The following is a 23,680-nucleotide window of genomic DNA, read 5'->3' on the forward strand; positions in this document are numbered from 1 at the left end:
TCTAGAATGGTTCATAAGCCTAGTGCTAAATCCCACCTAGGCCTCCTAGCCACAGGGAGCCCATGATGTGCCTTACAGAGAAAATACAGTGTTAGGCAAGCTTCATTTAGGCCCAGGTCCTATACAGTCTGTGGGCAGCAAGTTCAATGTCAATGAGCCAATAATTATATATTAGTAATATATTAAATTGTATCTCTTATCTATCAACTATTATTATATCAATATACTATTAAGTATTATGTATTTAGCTAAATAATATACACAATAAGGTGTCCTGAAGCAGAAGCACACGTGAAATAAGGCCACGTATTTATTCGTTGATGGAAACGTCCTGACCAGAAGCCCTTGGGACCTCGCCCTCTAGCTTCCCCTAGGAGTGATGCTCTGGCATTTCCTAATTCAGAACTCACAGCAACCTCGCAGTGCACAACTTCCACAAACAATGAGAATCAGCTATAGGTTGTGTCCTTGCAAGAGAATCCTGTCAGAAAGTTTTACTGTCTGGGATGGTTAAAATCACTTTTTCTACTGAAATAAATGTCATCTGATCTGAAGAAGAAGATCCAACCCGCCCGTGACTTACGTCAGTGCCGTGCTTCCGTGTCGCCTGGGACGCTAGTGACTTGATTCTCTCCCGATAGAGCTGGGCAGCGCGACTGTTGTACTTGGCATTGGTGTCATTGGTGGCACAGCCGTGCTGATGGAAAAAGGAAGACTACGGAGGAAAATATACAAATTAACAGCAATACTGCATTAAATCTAACACGTGACCGAAAACAGTACTTTCTGTCGGGAGGGATTTTTTGGGAAAATACTAGTGAAAACAAAAGTAATTGAGTCACATAATTTACAAAAATAATGTAAACCGCACAATCTAATATAAATTTTTTCTTGTAAAAGGAATGCCTTCCACACGTGCCATGTTAATATCTCAGTAAAGCTGGACATGAGACTCACTGGCCCTCTGTGCCTCTGTTAAAGGACCGCGATCGTTCTGATTATTTTGTTACGCTGGGGGACTCTCTCCACTCTGGACTGCTTTTAGGTCATGAGAAATTCATTTCCATTGGAATTCCACTAAGTGGAATCAGTTAGGAGCTACGCTGACCTTCACCTTGTGCAGAACTCTCTCTTCACAGAGACCGCGGCATGAACAAGGCGGTAAAACAAAAGTTGAAACAACTAGAAGAAACTGTTCAACAAGCTCATAAGGGTCCAAACACGGACATGAATTACAGAATTCATATTGTAATTCAGGCAGGCGTTCTAAAAACCTGTATGAGCAACACAACTTGATTCATCAGATAAACCGAATTTGTAAATGAAGTTGTTTTTTTTTAAAGATTATTTATTTATTTGACAGACAGAAATCACAAGTAGGCAGAGAGGCAGACAGAGAGAGAGGAGGAAGCAGGCTCCCTGCCAAGCAGAGAGCCGGACGCGGGACTTGATTCCAGGACCCTGGGATCATGACCTGAGCCAAAGGCAGAGGCTCAACCCCCTGAGCCACCCAGGCGCCCCTGTAAATGAAGTTTTACAGATTTGAGGATCCTTATTTAGATCTGTAAAGGGGGTTAAGGAAGTCTGCTTTTGTAAAACTGTAAGTTAATCGGACACTTAAAAAGTTTTTTTTTTTTATTTTACCCAGAAATTACTAAATTAAAAACGGGGATTGCGTTTGTCTTGCTTGTCACTATATCCCCGTGCCTAACCCAGGGCTTCGTGTGGACTGGGTATTTCACAATGTGGGGAAAAACAAGTCACCAGGGCCACCCACTGCCAAGCCCCCCCAGCCTTTGCTAGCCAGTAGGGTCCCCAAGCTCGTACATGCAAACACCAAGCTTCCTTTCTAGTCTAACACGTATTTATACACGAAGGGAAGCCGCACGTCTGCAGTGAGCTTACCGCGTTAGCATTTCCTCCAACCTGCATGCATCGCAGCTGAAACCAAGACCAGTTGGAGTCCAGCTCTGTAGATCTAGATGGAAAGAATATTCACAAATGTTAACACATCCCCCTGGCATCCAGCCACTAAACCTTGAAAAGAAAGAGTTGCGTGATTTTGAGGATCCTGAAGACAGCTAAGCTTGTGGGAACAGTGACACGGGACGCTGGGCCTACATGGCACACGACAGCTGTGCCCGCAGCTCCTGGCCCCTCTCGCCCTTCCTAGCAGCCAGGTCTCCGGTGGGCCAGCCGCCGGCTCCCCTCCACGCCTGACCACAGACAGGCCTGGCCCCGCTAGCAGCACCCTGCGCCGCACGGACTCCAGCTTTAATCCTAGGGCACAGGGACACGACAAGCTTCCCGGGGCCGGCGGAACCACTGACTCAGCTTCGCATCCTCAGTGGCTTCTGATCTAAAAATCGGTAACGTGTCTCTGCTCAAAATAGATGTTCTGGATTTTTCCGATCAGCTCTCCACTTGTCCAGTGTGACCCGTAACGGGAGTGTCTGGGGATGCTCATAGCCTCCTCACCCGGTGAAAGGGAACTACCTAGGGTGAAAGGGACCTACCCATCGTCACCACCATCAGGGAGGGGAGAAAACTCAGGATTCAGTGTTCTTAAAGGGAAAACTCTGAGTGTCTTCTCCCTGACCACACGTTATGCCCTACTTATCTGCAACCTGAGACCAGATCAGGGCAAGGGAAAGGCAATAGCTGTATTTCTCAATAATAAATTTCACCAACTCATTACTGTAAAGCAAGATACGACAGGACAACAATGTTAGAAGGTATTTGTACAGAACCCATAGATAGGTATGAACAAAAAGCAAGGCTGTTCCGTATTCAACAACAGCCTGTCCCACACTAACTGCAAAGGAATGTGGACATTTTTTAACGGCTGTAGGTAAAGTACCCCGTACAACATGGGAAGGTAGGAAGGAAAGAGGCTTCAGATTCACCGAAGTTCTTTTATGCTGTCCTTCCGTGTCCTCATTTCTATGCCTCTTTGTGTTGCTTACCCTTTGTAAATGGTAGAATGTTTTTCTTGTTAATTTTTTAAAAGATTTTATGTATTTATTTGACAGACAGAGATCACAAGCAGGCAGAGAGAGAGGGGGGGAAGCAGGCTCCCCACTGAGCGGGAGCCTGATGTGGGGCTCGATCCCAGGACCCTGAGACCATGACCTGAGCCAAAGGCAGAGGCTTAACCCACTGAGCCACCCAGGCGCCCCTAGAATGTTATTTTTAAGGCAATAGCCACCTCATGTTCACTTGCTCTCTCTCTCTCTTTCACAAATAAAATAAAATAAAATAAAACAAAATAAAATAAAAAACCCTGCATGAATTAGCTTCACTAATGGCTGCCAAACGCAGTATTTTTTCGTTAAGTAGAACATTGAAATAGATTTTAGAAATCAGAAGGCATCTCACCAAATAAACATGACAAAGTTATCACATAATGAAAAAATTTAAATGGCCTTTTATCCATTTACCACAATTAATCTAGCCGTTTCCTCGTTTCCTCATGGACAAGCCCAGGAACGGCTGATTGTAACCCGCCTGACTGCTCAACAGAAGGCCATGGGAGGCGTCGCCTTCCTACGCTCCCATCCCAAAACAGGTAGAGGTGGTGCTGTTTCTCTGTCGTGGGTGTACCTGACGGTCCTCTCGTTCATGCTCTATTTAAGCCTACTGCAGGGAGGACTAGATTCCATTCACCTTATAAGCTCAAGAAGTACTTAACAGTGAACTTGAGAAGAGACAGAGCTGGAGGGAGAGGAGCCACGTGGTGAGGCACAGCTGCCCTGGGGGCCGAGGCGCAGAGTTGGTCAAGCCGCAGGAGGCGGTGGGCTGGGGCCAGTCCCATTACGTGGGCCCTGCTCCAAGTGGCAGCTGGTCATTTCCGTGGATGTCTAACCCACTTTTCCCTTGCTGGTTGGCAAAAGCAACAGTTCATAAATTTTTTCCTTTGTAAAATTACTGACTTAAAATTATACTTAAAAAAAAAAACAGGGCGCCTGGGTGGCTCAGTGGGTTAAGCCGCTGCCTTCGGCTCAGGTCATGATCTCAGGGTCCTGGGATCGAGTCCCACATCGGGTTCTCTGCTCGGCGGAGATCCTGCTTCCCTCTCTCTCTCTCTGCCTGCCTCTCTCCATCTACTTGTGATCTCTCTCTGTCAAATAAATAAATAAAATCTTTAAAAAAAAAAAAAAAATCCCCCAAATCTCCATTTAAATAAACATTCCACTCAAGCCAAACTGTTAATCTGTTAATGCCTGGAGGGCAGGCCAGGGAGCACTGGTGTCTGTGTGTGTGAGTCTGGCAGGTGAGGAGAGGAAGAGGAGAAAGGAATTCAGAGGAAGAACTTTTCACTTCTCACTTTATAAACTTTGGGGCTGCTTGGATTTTTTTTTTCCCATGGAGCTAGTGTTTGTAACTGTTTTAACCCATAAAAAATGTTCGAAGAGCAAACATCTACCTTCTCAAAACAAAAACACAAGCCTTATCATCCTTGACTTACTCTTGCCCAGATCCTAGACTGCTGCCCTCCAGCTCCACAGGACTTTTTAACAACCGTTTCTGAATCACTTATAAACATTGTGATTCATAGTTATATTTATCTGACTTTTTAAAGGCTAGTCATTAAGCCTGCGGGTCCAAGCCTGCTGTCCAGGCCCATTAGGCTTCCGGTTGGTCCTTTACTCACCGGGTCAGTCCTTCCCTCACCCGGGAACACGTCAGATTTCCTGGAATGGTTTAAACTGGAGGTGTGCTTTGGTGGTGAGGCAAAGGGAGGGCCACATTACAATGGGTGGGACTTGGCAGAGAGGAAGAAAGGTAGAACAAAGGAAGCCAGCCGATTATATATGATTATATATTGTCTTGCGTTCAACCAACCCAGGGCTGGACAGGGGTGGGGGTTAGGATATTAAAAAGAAACTTGTGGGTGCCTGGGTGGCTCAGTGGGTTAAGGCCTCTGCCTTCAGCTCGGGTCGTGGTCCTCGGGCACCGCATCAGGCTCTTTGCTCAGCGGGGAGCCTGTTTCCCTTTCTCTCTCTCTGCCTTCTTCTCTGCCTACTTGTGATCTCCGTCTGACAAATAAATAAAATCTTAAAAAGAAAAAAAAAAAGAAACTTGCCTTGGCAAGTAAATACCTCAACATTAAAAAAAGAGAGACAAGAATAGGGTAGTGTATTTAAAATATTCTGGGGGGCGCCTGGGTGGCTCAGTGGGTTAAAGCCTCTGCCTTCAGCTCGGGTCATGATCTCAGGGTCCTGGGATCGAGCCCCACATCGGGCTCTCTGCTCGGCCGGGAGCCTGCTTCCTCCCCCCTCTCTCTCTGCCTGCCTCTCTGCCTACTTGTGATCTGTCATATAAATAAATAAAAATCTTAAAAAAAAAATAATAATAAAATAAAATATTCTGGGACCAGCATCTCTAAGAAAAAAGAAAAGACAAGACATGGATAGATACTCTGAAACCAGGAAGAACACACAAAAGACCTCCCTTTTCTAATTAATTACTTATGGAGTTATATAGCCATAAAGCTATAAATATTTAGTCCATCATGCCTCTATGGACTGATTTCTGAAAAAAGAACTCATGAAAGCACACCAGGAAAGGGTTTTTTAAGTTAATACATTAAAAAAGAAAATTAAGCTATTATTTTTACTACACAGTTTTTATGCCATCATATAAAATATCTCATCACAAATTATAATTGGTTTTATCTTACAGGAACTCAAGCTCTTTTTAAAAAAGATTTTACTTATTTCTTTAAAGATTTTATTTTATTTATTTGACAGAGAGAGAGAGACAGCAAGACTCAAGCATGGAGAGTGGGAGAGGGGGAAGCAGGTCTCCTGATGAGCAGGGAGCCCGATGTGGGGCTCGATCCCAGGACCTGAACTCATGATCTGAGCTGAAGGCAGACACTTTACCGACCGAGCCACCGAGCGAGCCACCCGGGTGGCCCTGGAGCTAGTGCTCTTCATAGTAATCACATTGTATGAATATTCCTTAAGTCATTACATAAAATACAACTGCTCCCCACAATTCCAAAGAGCCTGCCTGACTCATTGGTTCATTCCCTGGAAAAAGGAGCGGCAGAGGAACAGGCGAACTGGTTGCAGGGGGTCAGCAACAACGGAGAGCTGGGCCAGGGCTGCTTGGGGGTGCCCTGCAGCACGTGGCCTGGCCAAGGCCCACAGGCGCTAAAGTGCAGGCCTTGCTGGGTTTCCAAATCCTGAGGCTCCCTAGGGATCCTTTTATGATTTCGATTTATTTTACTTCACAGAAGGGCACCTCGGCCCCCTGTGGGGCTGTGTCCAAGGGGACACGCACCAAAGCCCCATGGAGGCTGCTACCAGACAGGGTAGAAGATATAGTCTCGCCAGAAGAAGCCACTGCAGCCCAGCTCTGCAGACAGAAAAAGAAGGACTTTCTTTTTATAAGCCTCTGAAATGGCCACTAAAATTCATACAAAGATCACTCACCGAGGCCTTGTGAGGCCAGGGACCCCGGGAGCCAGGCTGCAGGACTGCACTGGACATACGCCCAGGCTGTAAGGAGGGCGCCTCACCCCTAACAACAGCTCCGCTCCTGATGGGGCATGGGGGGACCTGCAGCCCCCGGTCCCCTTCTATCACAAGCTTGTCACAGTGAGACTCCTCTGAGCTGCTGGCTATCAGAAGGTGATAAAGGGTGAAGACGACCATCTCGAATCCTCCATCCTGACTCTGTCATCAGCACCGCGGCCTGAGGTCCCCGACACAGCTCCACAGAACAGTCATTGAACGGAAAATAATTCATTTTCCCTGTTCGCCTGATTATGAAGATTTAACTCTCTGTAACTTGGGGCGCCTGGGTGGCTCAGTGGGTTAAGCGGCTGCCTTCGGCTCAGGTCATGATCTCAGAGTCCTGGGATCGAGCCCCGCATCGGGCTCTCTGCTCGGCAGGGAGCCTGCTTCCTCCTCTCTCTCTGCCTGCCTCTCTGCCTGCTTGTGATCTCTGTCAAATAAATAAATAAAATCTTAACTCTCTGTAACTCATAGCCAGCCTCTCGTTCTACTTTATGTCAAAGCAAACATGAAGGAAAAGGGGGGAAAAGACCTGTGAAACCATAGGGTCACTCCCACCCCTGACGAGAGAAGACACACTTACCGAATAAAACTCAGATGAACGCCGAGGGACCGGTGCGACCCCGAGCAGTCGATGCAGAGAAACACCCCGTAGGTCACGCTTGCCCAGCTGGGGTTCTTGGCACCACAGTCAAAACACACCTGAAAGAAAATTTCAAAATTCAGTTATTAATTCCTACTAGCCAAAAGGGGCATCTCACAGGATACAATATAGGGTTTAGCTTGAAAGTGACTTTACCTTTACACTTTTAAACCGGTTATTACAAAATTATCTCCCCTAGGGGCGCCTGGGTGGCTTAGTCGGTTAAGTGTCTGTCTTCCGCCCAGGTCATGGGATCGAGCCCCGCATCGGGCTCCCTGCTCGCTTGGGGTGGCGGGGGAGCTGCTTCTCTTTCTCCCACTGACCTGCCTCCCTGCTCATGCTCTCTTTCTCTCAAATAAATAAAATCTTTAAAAAAATCTCAACTACAGGGGCACCTGGGTGGCTCAGTGGGTTAAGCCTCTGCCTTGCGCTCAGGTCATGATCTCAGTGTCCTGGGATGGAGCCCCGCATCAGGCTCTCTGCTCGGCAGGGAGCCTGCTTCTCCCTCTCTCTGCCTGCCTCTCTGCCTACTTGTGATCTCTCTGTCTGTGAAATAAATAAATAAAATCTTTAAAAAAAAAAAATCTCAACTACATTTTTCTCAACCTTAACTTTCACTTCTTTTATTATCATATTGTGTATCACTGTATTATATTAATTAGGCACCAACAGGGCTCCTAGCAGGCTCCCGCACACCAGCCAGGATGTCCCCTGCTGGGAAGGCTCAAGGCCTTGTGGCCCTCCAGATGGTGGCAGCGGTCATGCATACGCCTTCTGCCCCAGCCAGACAAGCCGGCAGGTCGCTTGTGCACGGTGGTCTGTGACCAATAATAAGACAGATGTGCCAACAGGTCATTTCTTTTTTTCTTTTTTTTCTTAACATACACCAATAGGTCATTTCTGAGGTTACGAAAGATGCTCTGGCGTCTTCTCTGCCTCTTGCTCGCTCTCTCTCCCGGGGACCTCTGGCTCTGGGGGAAGCTGGCCCCGTGTCTGCGGGACTTGCGAGCCGCCCAGTGGACAGCCTCCAGTGGTGAGGAACCGAGGCCACGAGTCCAACAGCCAGTGAGGCGCAGAGGCCGGCTGAGCGCCGCAGGAGCAAGCCTGGGAGCGGGAGCTGCAGGCCTCAGAGAGGGCAGCCCCAGCCACCAGCTTGACGGCAACGTCATGGGGCCCAGCGCCTTCCTCCCTCAACACTGCCTGAAGTCAAACATTCTTCTTCGGATAGCATCTGGCAACAGGAGAATAAAATGACTTTAAAATATACAGAGTTTGGGGCGCCTGGGTGGCTCAGTGGGTTAAGCCGCTGCCTTCGGCTCAGGTCATGATCTCAGGGTCCTGGGATCGAGTACTGCATCGGGCTCTCTGCTCGGCAGGGAGCCTGCTTCCTCCTCTCTCTCTCTCTGCCTGCCTCTCTGTCTACTTGTGATCTCTGTCTGTCAAATAAATAAATAAAATCTTTAAAAATAAAAAAAATAAAATATACAGAGTTTGTCATGGAAATCAACATTTAATTGAAGTCAGAAAATTCCACTAATAAGAGAATATTTCCTTTTTTTCCAGAAAAAGAGCCCCGCATTTTATTTTATTTGTTTTATTTATTTGACACAGAGAGAGATACAGCGAGAGAGGGAACACAGCAGTGGGAGTGGGAGAGGGAGAGGGAGAAGCAGGCTCCCCACAGAACAGGAAGCCCGATGCGGGGCTCAATCCCAGGACCCTGGGATCATGACCAGAGCCAAAGGCAGACGCTTAACAACGGAGCCACCCAGGTGCCCCAAGAGCCCCATATTTTAGATACACTTTACAGACAGAGCCACCTATGAAAAGCTTGTTCCATCTCTAGTCATCAAGGAAGATCTGGCTTCTGGCCCCTTGAGGGAAATGCCAAAGTGAAAACATGAGCCGATTGTCCAAAGCCCCTCACCGTGACGGGCTCGCATTAAGCACGTGAGGCTGCAGAGACAACAGCCATGGAAGGTGCCAATCCCTTCCCTTTGGTGTTTATCGATCACCTGCTGCATGCCAGTCGCCAGGGCAGGCACTGAGCTATTCAGAACTATCTGGCCTCACCGAGTCCACAAATACTTGCTGAGTCTCTACCCCTGCCAGGCCGTGTGCTGGCCTTTCTGGAGCTCACTGCACCGTGGGAGGAGAGGACACAGAAATGAGGATGCTCTATGCACCTAGAGCAAGGAATCCCCTTCCATGGAACACCAAACAGTGTCATCAACTCTGCGCATGTGCTGTCCCTCGGCAAGAGGCCACCCGTAGCCCCCCCACTCACTCAACTAACAGTTGTGCGCTTACTACCAAGTAAGTAAGGAAAAAGAAATGCCTCTGCTTAACAATTTGCTCTGGCTAATGACGAGAGTGAGTACTAGAGAGACAGCATGCTAATGCTGAGTGTGTCCCCATCAGGCATTGCTACTGACCCACCGAACCATCATAACATCCCTCTAAGGGGATATGATGCCTGTCCCCATCGAGGCCAGCTTCTGGGCATGCGTGTGACCTGTGCAGCTGCCTGGGGCCCCACACTTAGAAAAGCCCCTGTTTGCTTAATGCTCCGCGGTCTCATCTGGACATTCTCAACACTTTTTAAACAAGGGCCCCGCGTTTTCAGCTCGCACATTTTGTATTCTCTGCAAATTCCGTAGTGCAGTTCTCCACCCCATTTTAGAGAAAACGAAGGACTTGGGAAGTTAAGCATCACCTCTGAGGAGTGGTATGTTGGGGACAAGACCCCAGGCGGCGAGCCCCGGGGCTCAATCTTCCCCCCTCACCACATGGCCTCTCACAAGGCTTGGCTGGCCCTGTTGGCCTATGTCAGTCTCCCACGCCCTAGACTCGCAGCTCCCCAAGGGCAGGAGCAGAGCCGGTCTCCTTCTCCGTCTCCCTCTGCACCGTGCCCAGCAGACTACAGCTGCCCAACGGATGCTTGCTGACAGAGTAACTCAAGCAATCAAGCAATAAAACGAAGGAACACATAGAGACCAGGAAGGATTTCTCAAACTAGAGCATTCACCCTTCTGGGTTAAAACCTTGGTCCAGAGTAAACACTCATCACTCATGAGATGAAGAACCCAGATAACAGAGACTAAAAGTAAACCCAGTTGTTTCTCTTGAAGTTCCTTCCCTCCATATCTTACAGCAGTCTTTCGTAGCCCCTTCTGGAAAAGGCTTCCTGTTCCCCAAGAGTTCCCCAAACTCTTCCATATTTTAAAGCTAGTTTTCATTTCTGCTTAGGTAATGGTTTCTTACTTACAGTCAGATGAAAATTCTTAATCAAAAAATGTAGCACAAAACTGTGGAGCATTACTGGCAAATATCTTTGCCCCGTGCTTTTGTTAATCCTATTACGGAATATAAAATTTTCCAGAGGGGTGCTGTTTGTTATAAAGATCGTAACAAAAAAATGGCTGACGTTGAAGATTAACAAGTGTGGGTACTGTTCTAAGTGCTTCTCCTGGATTTTCTAATTTAATCTTCCTAATAACACTGAGTTAGATCCTGCTCAAGCCGGCCAGGGGAGGAAAGAAGGTACAAAGTAGTCAAGTAACCTGCCCAAGGTAACATACTCACCCCTCACAAGCCTCTCGGAAGTGTTATAAGTACAACGACTTCTTATTTAAAAGAGGACACCTTCCCTTTGATGAATTCAAAGAGAATACTCATTGGTTCTGAGATACAGCAGACAAAAAATAGAACCTCTACACTCCTAACAGCAGATCCTAATCTCGTCTGGCTATACAGCAACCACTCCCTATAAACCCGTTAATCTAAACTTGCAAATCAAGAGAACAGCAAAGAAATTAGCACTAGAGAGTTCCTGAAGACTTTCTCCTCCTGACTTTCTCACACTCATCAGACATCACCTCCAATAAACTCTTTCCTTGCTCACTCCTCCTAGTCTGTAAAAATATGGGCTCCTTTCCACCAAGACTTAAAGACATCTAGATTTCATAAAACTCAGGATCTTTCTATGAGGTGATGTCATGACTCATGACCATGATCATTAACAGCTGTTCACTTTGGAGGTGATAGTGGGGACCAGAGGAGCTCCTGTCATGGGAGGGGATGGGAGAGTCCACACGGACACACTGACAGCCCTTTGCACTCTCCAGGTTCCAGCCTGACCTGTGATCCTTGGTGGAGGGTGTCACTTTAGCCCGATGTGTCATCACAACATCTCCAGCCAGTTGTGAAAAGTTGTGTAAGTCACAGAGGAGAAAACAACCTCTGGAGACAAAGGGAGAAAAAAAAAAAGGAAGATCCCATCTCCACCAGAGACCCAAAGGGAAGACAGAGAAAGGGTCTGCGGGGGGCCTTCTTAGCAAGAGAAAAGAGCTGGAAGCCATTGCAGAGACTTAGTCGCTCCATCAGACAGGGAAACTGAGGCTGCCATCAAACGGCGTAGGGGACCAACCAGGCTCCAACAGGCACCCCTGAGGAACTTCGGAGGTCAGCTCCAGGATGCGGAGTCGAGCTTTCCCAAGAGCCCAGAGCTACCAGCTGGAGTTTCAGGGCTGGTGCGTGCTTCCCAGCTGGTCACAGGTGGCCTGCGGTGTCGCCCCGCTCACAGGAGCCCCTGCGTATGCACCCCAGTCCTCTGGGGGGGAGGGTCCCCGAGCCCGCCTCCAGCTCTCTCAGGAACTCACGGGGTCCACTCTGCCACCCCTCAAAAGCCGCCCCCGTGTGTGCTTGTCCGCCCGGTATCAGGAACCAAAAATGTGTGCCCCGGCCCCCGGGGCCCCCAGATGCTGTCGCCTCCCGCTCCCAGGACCCCCAGGTGACCGCCCCGCCCGGGACCCCCGTGTACGCCCCGTTCCCCACTCCTTGCTGAGGCTGGGGGCGGCGCGCGGCCCAGACCCAGGCGAGGCCCAGGCGCCGCGGCCGCAAGTGCGACGTGTCACAGGCCGGGCCGGCTCCTCCTCCCGCGGCCGCGGCCACTGCCGCAGCGGGGGCCGCCCGCGGGGTTCGGCACGGATGTCCAGCAAGCCTGAACACGCCCGGGGGCCGTTACCTTGTTGGTGGGCACCGAGCGGAGGCGCTTGAAGATGGTCAGTATGTCCTGCTTGCTGGGGTCCCCCATGGTCACCAGAGAAACGAGGCGCAGCCGGCCCGGCCAACCGGGAAGGGCCGAACAGGAGCGGTTGCCGCCTCCCGGAGACAGAGGGCGGCCGAGGGGGCGGGGCTGCGCGTGACGGCAAGACCCCGCCTCCAGGCCCCGCCCCCATTCCCCGCCCACAACCGGAGCTCACGCCCCGCACTCTTCTCGCGGCCCTCGCTCAGGGGCGTCGCTGGCTCCGCCCGCTGGAGCCCCCGCCCCGGCGCTGCCCGCGCGTGCGCAGAAGCCTCGCGCCATTTCTCCCGAGGGCGGCTCCGGGTTTGGTGGGATCTGTGCGGGGCTGAAGCCGGGGTTTGGCTCCCGGGCCGGACTCGCCACCACTTGGGCTGGTCGATGTCCACTTTTACCGACGGACTCCTTGCTTGGCCAAAGTCTTCTCACCTCGTCCTCGTGCCCCGTGAGGGCGCGGAACCAGTCGCTCCAGGTGGCAGAAGAGGAAAGGTGAGGGGAAGGACCCCGCCGCTCCGGACGCCCGATTTTCACTGGTCGCCTTTTGTTTCGTTTTGTTTTGTTTGCATTAAGCCGAGGCCGAGCCCTGGGTGGGAAGTTTTCACCGCCCGACGTAGCTGTGTGGGTATCAGATCGGCGAGAGAGAGCAGTTCTCTGGAGGCTCGGTCCGAGCTGGTGGATGCGGACCGGAAAGCAGCGGGACTTTCCCGCGCTGCGGGACCTGTGGCTGACGTTGCAGAAGGGTTCAGACTCGCGGAGAAAGGTGCCTCTCGTACGGCCGTGGGTGCAGAGCCGCTGGCCTCCTGGGATTGGGTGGTGCCGTGCGAGGAGAACAGGTTTCCTTGGCTCCAAGCCCGATTCAGCCGGCTGCTTCCTGGCTCTGTGACCTTGGTCAAGTCATTTCTCCCCTCCCAAACCTGGCTTGCTCGTCTGTACAATGGGGCTAGAGATAAAGGATCCTTGCCAAGCAGCCTGTGGGAGCAGCTTCCCCGCGGGAGCCCCAGAAAAGCCTTTGTGCCTTTCTGCTTTTAGAAGCTGGGAATGCCCCTTCAGCGTGTCAGGTTAGATGCCGTCGGGAGAAGTCGGAGGTTTGCAAGGATGTGGGCTCCGATAAACCCAGGGCTGGAACTTTTCCAAGGAAGGGAAATGTAGTGCCTAACAGAACAGTAAGTTAACTTTTGCAATCTGCTGTGACTGAAAGTTCTTCCTTCCATCAAGTCAAAGTACATATTCTTGTACTCTGTGTCCCGTCATACTGATGCAGGCTGGCCTGTCCGAGGACCCGGAGGGAATCCCTCAGGACCAAACAAGAGGGTCTTTGGTTTTGTGTAGGACAGAAATCAAATGCGAACTGAGAGGAAGTGAGAGCATAGTATATTAAATAGCATATCTGATAGAGCATAGCGAACCGAGCGTCTGGAAGACTCAGGAAGGAAAGGAGAGAGCCCTTTGCTCGGGGTTGGGGCTTTTATTGAAGATCACGGTCTGGTGTACATGTCTCAGGCATCCCAGAACGGGTCAAAACAAGGACAAGTGCGCAGATGTCCTCCATAAGTCACTTACGCCCTGGAGCCAGGGATGTTGGCATCAAGGTAGCTGGAGTCTGGGGTCTTGGAAAGCCTGCGTGATGAGCCCTCCCTGTCTCTCTCTGATGTTTGTTACCTGTTAGGCTGGACGACTCCAAAGAGATGGTTAACTCCTTGACCGTGACGAAGAGGACCTACATTAAGGCAGGGAGAAGGCAAGGGTACAGGTCCTAGCAAGTACAGAAGCAGAAAAAGGAGCAAAAAAGCAGTTTTGGGTTTTTTTTTTTTTTTTTTCCTGGGGCCCCTTTAGTTTCCCTGTCTCAGTGCAGGTTGGCCCTACGCAGGACACCTGGCATGTTTATGAACAGTTAGAGCCTTCCTGATGGGAATGATGATTACTGTTTGGAGCTGAAATCTTACTTACCAAGTTCCGTATCAGATTCTGAGTGTTACATACTCTACGCTACAACATAAAGGTCCCCACATGATGAGGGAGCAGAAGGCAAGCTGAGGACACAGCACAAGCTGATACCCACAACCCCCATCCCACATGTGTAACGTGAGATTTGTGTGGCATCCCTCAGGCCCTCCTAGCTGCCCCAAAACTAAGGGAATGGGGAAAAAAAATGGTTACCTGATCAAGCTCACAGCCCTACAAGACAGGAGTTTCCATCAGTTTAGCAACATCTTAGTGATACACAGGAAGAAGCATTCTTATCCATAGCCTAACTCCCAGAAACCCGTAGCTCAATTTCCTGGAGCCCTAACATCACCCTCCCATGAGTGACATGGGAAACAGGCAGAAGGAAATGAAAACAAAGTTAAGTTTCTTTAGGACCGGCAGCCTACCGACAAGGACTTGTGATAGGAAGAGTATTATTCCTCCAGGAAGCTCCCACCTGTCCTAATGTCAGTGCTGTACTGGAAGGAAAAACCACCTTAACTCAGCAATCGCCAGGCCTCCATTATCATATAAATCTTTAGTCTATCAGAGTCCTTTCGGAATACCTGCCTTTTCCTGACTACCCCCCCCACCCCGCTCCTGATGAAGTTTTAGAGTATAAGTGAGGTTGGTGGGTGAGGTCCGGAGCCAATGACCAAGAAAGAAATCTTGAGACATCTTTGGTGCAAAATAGCGGTTTATTAAAGCATGGAGACAGGACCCATGGGCAGGGAGAGCTGCTGCCTCGGGGTTGTGAGGGGTGGCAGGTTCTGTACGATGGGGTTGGGGGAGGTAACAAAAAAGGGAGGTTTCAACAACTTTCATATGCTAAAGAGGACCTAAGAGATATGGATACCGGAAGGCCTTGCTATTGCCAAGGTCATTTTTCCCTTCTTAGCAAGGTATTAACATTAAGATAGTTGGGAGATTCCTAAAGGATGTCATAGTATGTCCCACCCAGGAGTGGGGGTGGGGGAAGGCTGCAGGGTGTCAGTTTCTGCTTTGTCCTCAGCCAGCCTTCTGTTCCCTCCCCACTCCCACGTGTCTAATCAGCCATTGCTCGCAGCCCTTCGTCCCCAGGGGTCTTGTCCCAGTGTTTTGATAAAATCATCTTTTTATTTTTTTTTTAATTTTAATTTTTTTTTAAGATTTTATTTATTTATCAGAGAGAGAGAGGGAGAGAGAGCGAGCACAGGCAGACAGAGTGGCAGGCAGAGGCAGAGGGAGAAGCAGGCTCCCTGCCAAGCAAGGAGCCCGATGTGGGACTCGATCCCAGGATGCTGCGATCATGACCTGAGCCGAAGGCAGCTGCTTAACCAACTGAGCCACCCAGGCGTCCCTAAAATCATCTTTTTATACCAGAACCTTCTCGAATTCTTTCTTGGACCTCCGCTCCAGACCTCACCAACATTCCCAAACAACATCACAAAGAGGGAAAAAAGTGCAGTGAAGTCCAGACTGTCTCTGGGAGAAGCACGGTTTGTATGCACAGCCGAGGCTCATCTCTCGTCCTTCGTAGGCCTTACTACCACCTAATACTACCATATGTAATACTATCTATTTCCTCCCTTCCATTGAATGTGAATGTACCGAGATCAGATCTGTTTTGTCTGTCCCTGTCCCCAGCACCGGGACCAGGCCTGGTGCATAGTGTGCATTCAAGAAGGATGTGCGACTTAGGCTTCGAATGTGGGAAGCTCCAAAGAGCATCACCCTCCCCATATGATGACAAGAACAGATGGTTTAAGCTACAAAATCGTAACATTTCTTTTTCTTTTTTCCTTTTTTTTTTTTTAAAGATTTTATTTATTTATTTGACAGAGATCACTATTAGGTAGAGAGGCAGGCAGAGAGAGAGGAAGGGAAGCAGGCTCCCCACTGAGCAGAGAGTCCGATGCGGGGCTCTATCCCAGGACCCTGAGATCATGACCCAAGCCCAAGGCAGAGGCGTAACCCACTGAGCCACTCAGGCACCCTATCCTAGGGTTTCTTAAGCCTGTCAGATGGGTAAAGTTGCAAATCAACCAAGTAAACCGAATTCTGAAGGGAAACGAGCTTCCCCAAAGTTAGATGGAACAAAGGAACTCGTTCCCCTTTGGTAAAGCTTAGGAGAAAGGTGGCAAGAGGAAATAAGTTAAAATTTTTAATGAATTCATAAAGGCCAAGTGTGGGCTGGCATGTCCGTTTGAAATAGCTTGAGGCCTCAGATACAAAGAGAGGTTATATTCCACAAGCTATTTTCCATAAGCTTCCACCAGAAATCTTTCTTCTTAAGAAAGATGGAGGCAAAGAGACTTGAGAGAAACCCCCTGGGGAGTTGGGCATCCAACTGTTGCGGGGAGAGGCACAAAACTCCACCCACATCCCTTCTGGAAAACAAGCAGCAAATGCTCTGTCCCCCAGGGTTCAGGAAAAGATGCATTCCTGCCTGGAGAGGAGTAGAAGCAAAACCCAGGTAATACCAAATCTGAAAGAGAATGAGAACTTCTCCTGCAAAAGAGGACAGGCAAAAATTCACTGCTCCAGATTTCAGAATAATAATACAGAAGCAGCCGTGAGGCAGGTCCAGACTGCTGTATACTGTCCTCTCTTTTAGGAAGACATCCTGGTGTGCCTCTGGCCCTGTGAAACAGCGTTTAGTCCGTTTAGTTCATTCAGTGAAATAGGAATTTGCTGAAACGCGGATGCCACTCTCAGGAAAAACTAGACTTTTCTGGACAGTCATATGATGAATCACAAAGTGTAAATAGGCACAGATCTTGTCCCTTGTCCCTGGAGGACGCCAGTGCAGAAGAGAAGACACCCTTACGCCGTTTCTTACAGGTCAGGTACATTTGACCATGAACAGATGGGGCGCCTGGGGTGGCTCAGTCGGTCAAGCGTCTGCCTTCAGCTCAGGTCATGGTCCTGGAGTACCGGGAGTCTGTTTCTCCCTCTCCCCTCACCCTGCTTGTGCTCTCTATCCCTTGCTCACTCGCTTGCTCTCAAATAAATAAATAATCTTTAAAAAGGAAAAGGAAAATGCATGGAATCATGAGCACTACTATCTGATTTCCACAAACCCCTTTACTGCTGAGGCGGTATACACTTGGAAATTCACAAAGGACCCATTTTAGACGGTAAAATATTTAAATAAAGACGCTTGTGATTGAGTTGATGTTATTGATTGATTTTTAAAAAATGTACATTGAGGGGCACCTGGGTGGCTCAGTGGGTTAAAGCCTCTGCCTTCGGCTCGGGTCATGGTCCCAGGGTCCTGGGATCGAGCCCCACGTCGGGCTCTCTGCTCAGCGGGGAGTCTGCTTCCCTTCCTCTCTCTGCCTGCCTCTCTGCCTACCTGTGATCTCTGTCAAATAAATAAATAAAATCTTAAAAAAAAAATGTACATTGATGCCATTACTTCCATTAATGGGATAAAGGATTTGGTGTAATAATTGCTCATTGCTGTAATACTTGCAATATTAAAATATTAGCAAAAATAATTGCAAAAGGAAATGAAAACTTACATTTATACAAAAACATGTACCTGAATGTTCATAACAAAAGTGTTTGTAATCATCAAAACCCAGAAACAACCCAAATATCCTTCAACTGGATTAGCAAACATGGTGAATTCAATACCCAGAGACCACCTATGGTAAGAAGGAACAGACTACTGCTGCGTGAAACCACATGGATGAATTTCAAATTAATTATGTGACCCAAAAGAAGGGAAGACAAAGGCTGCATACTGTATGATTCCATTCACAGGACATTATGGAAAAGGCAAAACTATAGAAACAGAACAGATTAGCAGTTTCCCAGGGTCAAGGATATAAGGAAAGGTTGAATTACGGAGAAGCCAGGACATACTTGGGCAGCGATGGAACAGTTCTATTTCTTGATTGTGGTGGTGGTTGCACGGCAACGTGTTTGTCAAAACTTGACTGTAGGGGTACCTGGGTGGCTCAGTGGGTTGAGCCTCTGCCTTCCGCTCAGGTCATGATCTCAGGGTCTTGGGATCGAGCCCCACATCGGGCTCTGGGCTTGGTGGGGAGCCTGCTCCCCGCCCCCCCGCCCCGCCTGCCTCTCTGCCTACTTGTGATCTCTGTCAAATAAATAAATAAAATCTTTTTTAAAAATGACTGTACACTAAATAGGGTGCATTTTACTGTATGTAAATTATATCTATAAAATGAAAAAAACGGGAAACAAACACTCAGGGATATGGGACTTAGGGCCCATGGAATATCCTGCCGCCGTTAAACATTCTATTTTTAAGTTTAAGCATATTTAGGGACGTGAGAAAATGCCCGTGAAATGGTAAAGAAGTAGGGTCCCACACCACATTTACAGTAGGAGCCCAGTTCTGCAAAACACGTCGATGACAACCGCAAGAGAATACGTGCCCTACACCTGTGTACGGATGGAAAAAAAGACCAGAAAAACTAACCCGGAGTACCAGCAGTGTTGCCCCTGGACCTCCGGACCATGGGGGCTTTGTTTTTCAGAATACTTCTGCTTAGTTTCCAAATTTCCATCTCAACCTTTGTTCCCTTTACAATTAAGTGAAAACTATTAACATTGTTATTGGAAAATGCTCGGGAGGGGCAGGAGAGGCCAGGCTGTCTTGACCTTGACCGGTTGACCTGGAGGTGTCCTGATGGGCGGGGTGGCTTACAGTCAGCTTTGTTTGCCTTGCTGACTGATTGTCGCCTGGCTCAGGGCTGTTTGTCTTGTCACCTCCCCGAGGGCCACACGGGGCCACGCTGAGTCTGCCCACACCAGTTATCCTCTGCTCCAAGAGAGCCCCGTTAGTTACGCGGTTCATCTGTTCCTCCGTCCCTTCCCTTGTTCATTTCCTAGTCCTTCCCACAAAGGATTTGAACATGTCTGAAACCGTATAATCTGAATTTCATCGGATGGGCCAAAATGGATTTCATTTCATCTTTTCCATCTAGCTCCAGGAGCACCAAAGACCATAGAGGGGACGGGCGGCTCCCCAAACCGAGGAGTTTGCTGTTCAGTGGGAGGGACAGGCGTGCGGCCAGTGACGGCACGGTCGGACCGGTGCTGCCGAGGAGGGCCCTTCAGGGCTGGTGGCTCCCTAGTGGGGACCTCCAGTCCTGGTAGGTGTCACTGACCGAGCGCAGACCACGGCGGACATCCTCGCCCTTGCAGTCCAACGGCGCAGCCTAGTGGGCAGGGCCTGTACTGCACCCTCTGCGTCTGAATGCGCGCTCGGCCGCCTGGCGGCTGTCGCTCCTTGGGCAAGTTACCTAACCTCTCTGTGCCTCAAGCGCCTTGCCTGTAAAACTGGGAGTGATAACGTTTACCTGTTCATGGGGCCGCTGTGAGAATCCAGAAAGTTAATAAACGTTGAAGGGTTTAGGACAGGGTCTGGCACATCTGAAATAACAAATGTTAACCGCACTTATTCCCATTTTATCAGTGAGCAAACCGAGGCTTGGAGAGATTAAGTATTTCCGTCAGGCCCACGCAGCTCATTAAGGTCACACAGTTGGAGTCCAGTCTGAGTGCAGGGAACAGGACCTCACAGTCCATGCTTTCAACCATCGACTTCATTTTTACACCTTTGTAAGACTCTTGTTGAGTTTCAGAGAAGAAAAACCTCTTCTGTCAGATTCTGCTGTGGAAACCCCAGCCTCCCCGCATAGTTTCATACATGAGTCTGTGGCTTGGAGGCATTTGTGCCGGGTGACTGGTTGGGGGAGGATTTGGAGTCTCCGAGGTCAGCCCTTGGGGTTAGACTACCTCCATGCCACCGTTTCCCAGATTTGTGTTTTATCAAGCACTCTCACACTCCAGACCGCATAGGATCATGAAAGAGAAAAGATAGGACCCACTTCCCCCTCCTCCAGATGAGGAAACCAAGGGTCAGGGAGAGGGAGGGGCTTACCTGAGGACAGGCAGCTCATCAGTGACACGGGCGCCCATCTGACCCTGGTGGGACACCGCTCCCTCTGCCACCTGCTGCCACTGCACCTTGCCTGCCCCTTGTCTGGGAATCATAGGAATGGCCCGGGATGGGATGTCACATTGGCCTGTGTCCCTTGCTTCCTGGGCTCTCTTTGGACATAGTTTCCCCACCTCCTTGGGTCAGACCGTGGGCGATCAGTCTCTGGGTGCCCAGGACCCAGTTTCCATGTCCCAGAGCTGGGTTGGGAGCATCTGCTTCTATGAACACGTTGAGAGCACAGGGAATTGCTGGTACTTTGGGTACCAGCTCGTTCTTGCTCTTTGGACCGGTGGCTCTCAAAGTGTGGTCCTGGGTCAGCATCACCCGGGACTTGTTAGACATGCAAACTCTCGACTTCATCCCCCACTCATGATGCAGAAACTCTAGAACGTGGTCCAGCAAGCTGGGTTGTAACAAGTCCTCCAGGGGTACAGGAACTTTTGGAGTTAGGCGCAGGAGTTGAAACCCCAGCCCTGCCCCTAACTTGCTGTACGCTCTCATGCAAGTCGCTCAACTTCTCTGATTTGTTTTCTCATCTGCGAAATGGTGTTCACACATAGTGAGGAGGGTTATATGACCCTTTGCAGAGAAAGGTGCTTAGCCCTGCACCTGGCATGTGGCTGATAAATGTTAAGCCCCAGGCTGCTTGGAAAGGGTGGGCAGAGAAACCGCCTGTCCTCTGTCAGCCTGGCTCCTCTAAGTCTGTGCTTGGCAGTGGCCCCGCCTGGTGGAAGATGACCTTGAGCCTCAACAGGATGCCCGCCAGATTCGGCTTGGCCCAGGCCTGTCCTCCCGGGGGAAGCGGAGCGCCTCCATCCCAGCTGCAGGTCTCTCTACCTGTGGCCCACATGTGTCCACCAGGTGCTATGGCCTGGGCCCTGCAGAGGGGTCGCCCTGCCACCACAGAGACCACAGAGCTCCAGCCCAGAAGTCACTGCCTGCCCTTCTAAGGGAAAACAGAAAGTGGAGGGGGGCGTGAACCTCCTGCGGCTGTCTGGGGGGAAGGGAGGCCGAGGGCAAGGCTCCTGCCCAGCAAGGTGTCCCGCTTCTGGACACCCCCCAGGTCGTCCCCACTTTATGGAGGGAGGCTCAGGCACTTGCTTAGGCATCTGGTCACACAGGAGTGGGGGTACCCCCCGTTTGTGGTCCACTCTGATCTCTTGCCAGGCAGGAATGCTTCCCACTGGAAGTGGGGGGGGAACAGCTCAAGGACCCTGTTTGTCCTAATTCCCTAAGACTTACAGGGTGGCCTCCAGAATTCACCAGGCACACTCTCAGGGGACCACCCTGCCCCATCCTCCCTGGTGTCAAAGTGACTTGGACTCTCCCTGAGCTTCTGCAGTTTCCCAAAGGCAAACTTGGGTCCCTTCTTCATTTTTCCTCCTGTCACCACCTAGCCTTGCACACAGTAGGTGCTCAATAATTGCATGGTGAATGACTATGATCCAGGGAGAGAGCCAGCTGATTCCCTGCCAGGAAGGGCTACTCAGCTCGCTCAGCCGCTCACTCTGTGACCATGGGCATGTCACTCCTGCCCCTCACTTGGCCTGTTTTCCCATGAACAAGGAAGGGGTTGGTTAAGCGGCCCATGGGGGTCCTTCTCAACCTCCACCCACCCCCATTCTGATGGATTAAGTGGTCCCCTCCATGTCTGCCCCTAGTACCGAGGCCTTTGCAGAGCCCAAACCCACCAGTCACACCCCATGTGCTGTCCAGGCACAGGGAGAGGCCTTGCACGAGCTTAGGCGGTGGAGGGCCTGCAGGGAAGCCCAGGCCTCAGTCCTCTCTCAAGGAACTCAGAAAGCCTAGTGTTTTTGCTCAAGCTGCTACAGAGCCAGATCTCTGCCCAGGCCGCTCACTGGAGCTTGCTTGCCCACTGGCCATGCCCAGGGGGCTCTGATGGGAAGATGAAATACCCCCTCCCACCCTCCACTGAGAAGGGACTGGGCAGGCTGCTGAGGGCCCTGGGATCCAGGAAGGCACCACGCACAGAGCAGTGATTCTGGGGAAGAAGGGGCAGCTTGGCCCCAGGCAGTGGCTCTGGGGAAGGACAGAGGGACAAAGAGGGTTTGGTGGCCCAGCATGAAGGGTGTGGGAGGGGCAGCCAAGAACGCTGGAACCTTCTGGTTGGGGACTAGGAGGACAGGTGATCACGGATCACCACGGTACCAGTTACCACCTCCTGGGTGCCTGGGGCCTTGCACACCTCCCTCCAAGCCTCCAGCCAGGAAGGCCCGCGCCACTGTCGCCTGGGGAAGCTGAGCGCTGAGCTGGGATTCCCGAGCTGGCCCGAGGGCCAGGATGGCAAAGGGCAGGTGGGCAGGGAGGGCCTGCAGGATTTCTTGCAGGAGCTCTGAGAGGACAGGCTAAGAAGGGGCCCCGCTGAGCGGAGGTGGTTTTATCCTGACTTCGGAGGGCTCCCCTTGCTCACCTCCCCCCGCCCCTGCATCTGCCGGCCGGGGAGCCAGGACAGAATCCCGTATTCTGTCATGGGAGCTGGGGCGAGTTGTGGAACTTGAGTTTCCAGACCTCCTGTGTCTTCCACAAAGCAGGGTGACGCCAGCCTCCCCCACAGCGGTCCTGACAGTACGTGAAGCACCAAGTGCCCAGGACTGGCCGGCCCAGGTCCCGCTGTGGGAGCCGGGAGCCCACTCGGACGCCTCCCTTCCGCCCTGTCCGACCTCGTATCTGTGGCAGCCTGGGCCCGGGGGAGGCAGCTCCGATGGGCTCCAAGTCCTCCTAAGCGGAGAGCAGGGCCCATCACCCATCAGAGCCTTCTCCGCCATTCCTGAGCCAGGCAAGCAGTGGGGCGGCGGCAGCGGCCTGCCTTGCTCCTCTGGGCTCCTCCGAGGGCCCGCTGACCAGAGGGGCACCTTTCTGGACGAGCCTTACTGGGGTTCGGCGTGTCGGGCTGTGACAGCCCTCACAACTCTCTTGGGCCTTGCCCTGGCCTTCTTTCAACTCATGTCACCTCGGCGAGGGCGCAGATCCCACAGGGTACATTTTAGTGCCACACACCAGCAGGGACACCTTGGAGGAAGTGTGGCTCTTGGAGCCTCTGTGTCCTTCTCTGTCAAATGGAACACGGAGACTCAGCCCACACACAGGATGTCCGGAGATGGGCATGTTTTTTGTTTTTAAAGATTTTATTCAAGTGAGAGAGAGGGAGAGGGAAGGAGGGAGGGACAGAGAGCACAAGCTGGGGGGAGGGGCAAAGGGAGAGGGACAAGTGGACTCCCTGCTGAGCGGGGAGCCTGACACTGCTGGACCCCAGTATCCCGGGATCATGACCCCAGCCGAAGGCAGACAACTGGCTGAGCCCCCGGGCACGCCATTGCAGACACTGTGTGAGCAGAGCACAGGGCCCAGCAGACGCTCGGCAATGTGTTCAAAGAAGCCCAGGTGATGGGTCCTGCTGTTCGGCCTCAGGGAGGGAAAGAGGCGCCGGGCTGCTGTCTACACTGGGGAAGCCCAGGCTGCTGTCTACACTGGGGAAGCCCGGG

General features: G+C 50.9%; 1 protein-coding gene across 1 annotated transcript in view; it reads right to left on the reverse strand.

Moving 5' to 3' along the window:
* ARFGAP3 (ADP ribosylation factor GTPase activating protein 3) overlaps positions 1-12,392 on the reverse strand; it is a 47,105-nt gene extending 34,713 nt beyond the window's left edge. The window contains exons 1-4 of the mRNA XM_047741015.1: positions 12,197-12,392; positions 7,111-7,229; positions 1,906-1,978; positions 584-715 (exon numbers count right to left, since the gene is read on the reverse strand). Of these exons, the coding sequence (XP_047596971.1) occupies positions 584-715; positions 1,906-1,978; positions 7,111-7,229; positions 12,197-12,265 (393 nt within the window). The 5' untranslated portion in view covers positions 12,266-12,392. The remainder of the gene's footprint in view (positions 1-583; positions 716-1,905; positions 1,979-7,110; positions 7,230-12,196) is intronic.
* Between the last annotated feature and the right edge of the window lie 11,288 nt (positions 12,393-23,680).

The sequence above is a fragment of the Lutra lutra genome, chromosome 8, assembly GCF_902655055.1.
Source record: "Lutra lutra chromosome 8, mLutLut1.2, whole genome shotgun sequence".
Classification (NCBI taxonomy): Eukaryota; Metazoa; Chordata; class Mammalia; order Carnivora; family Mustelidae; genus Lutra; species Lutra lutra.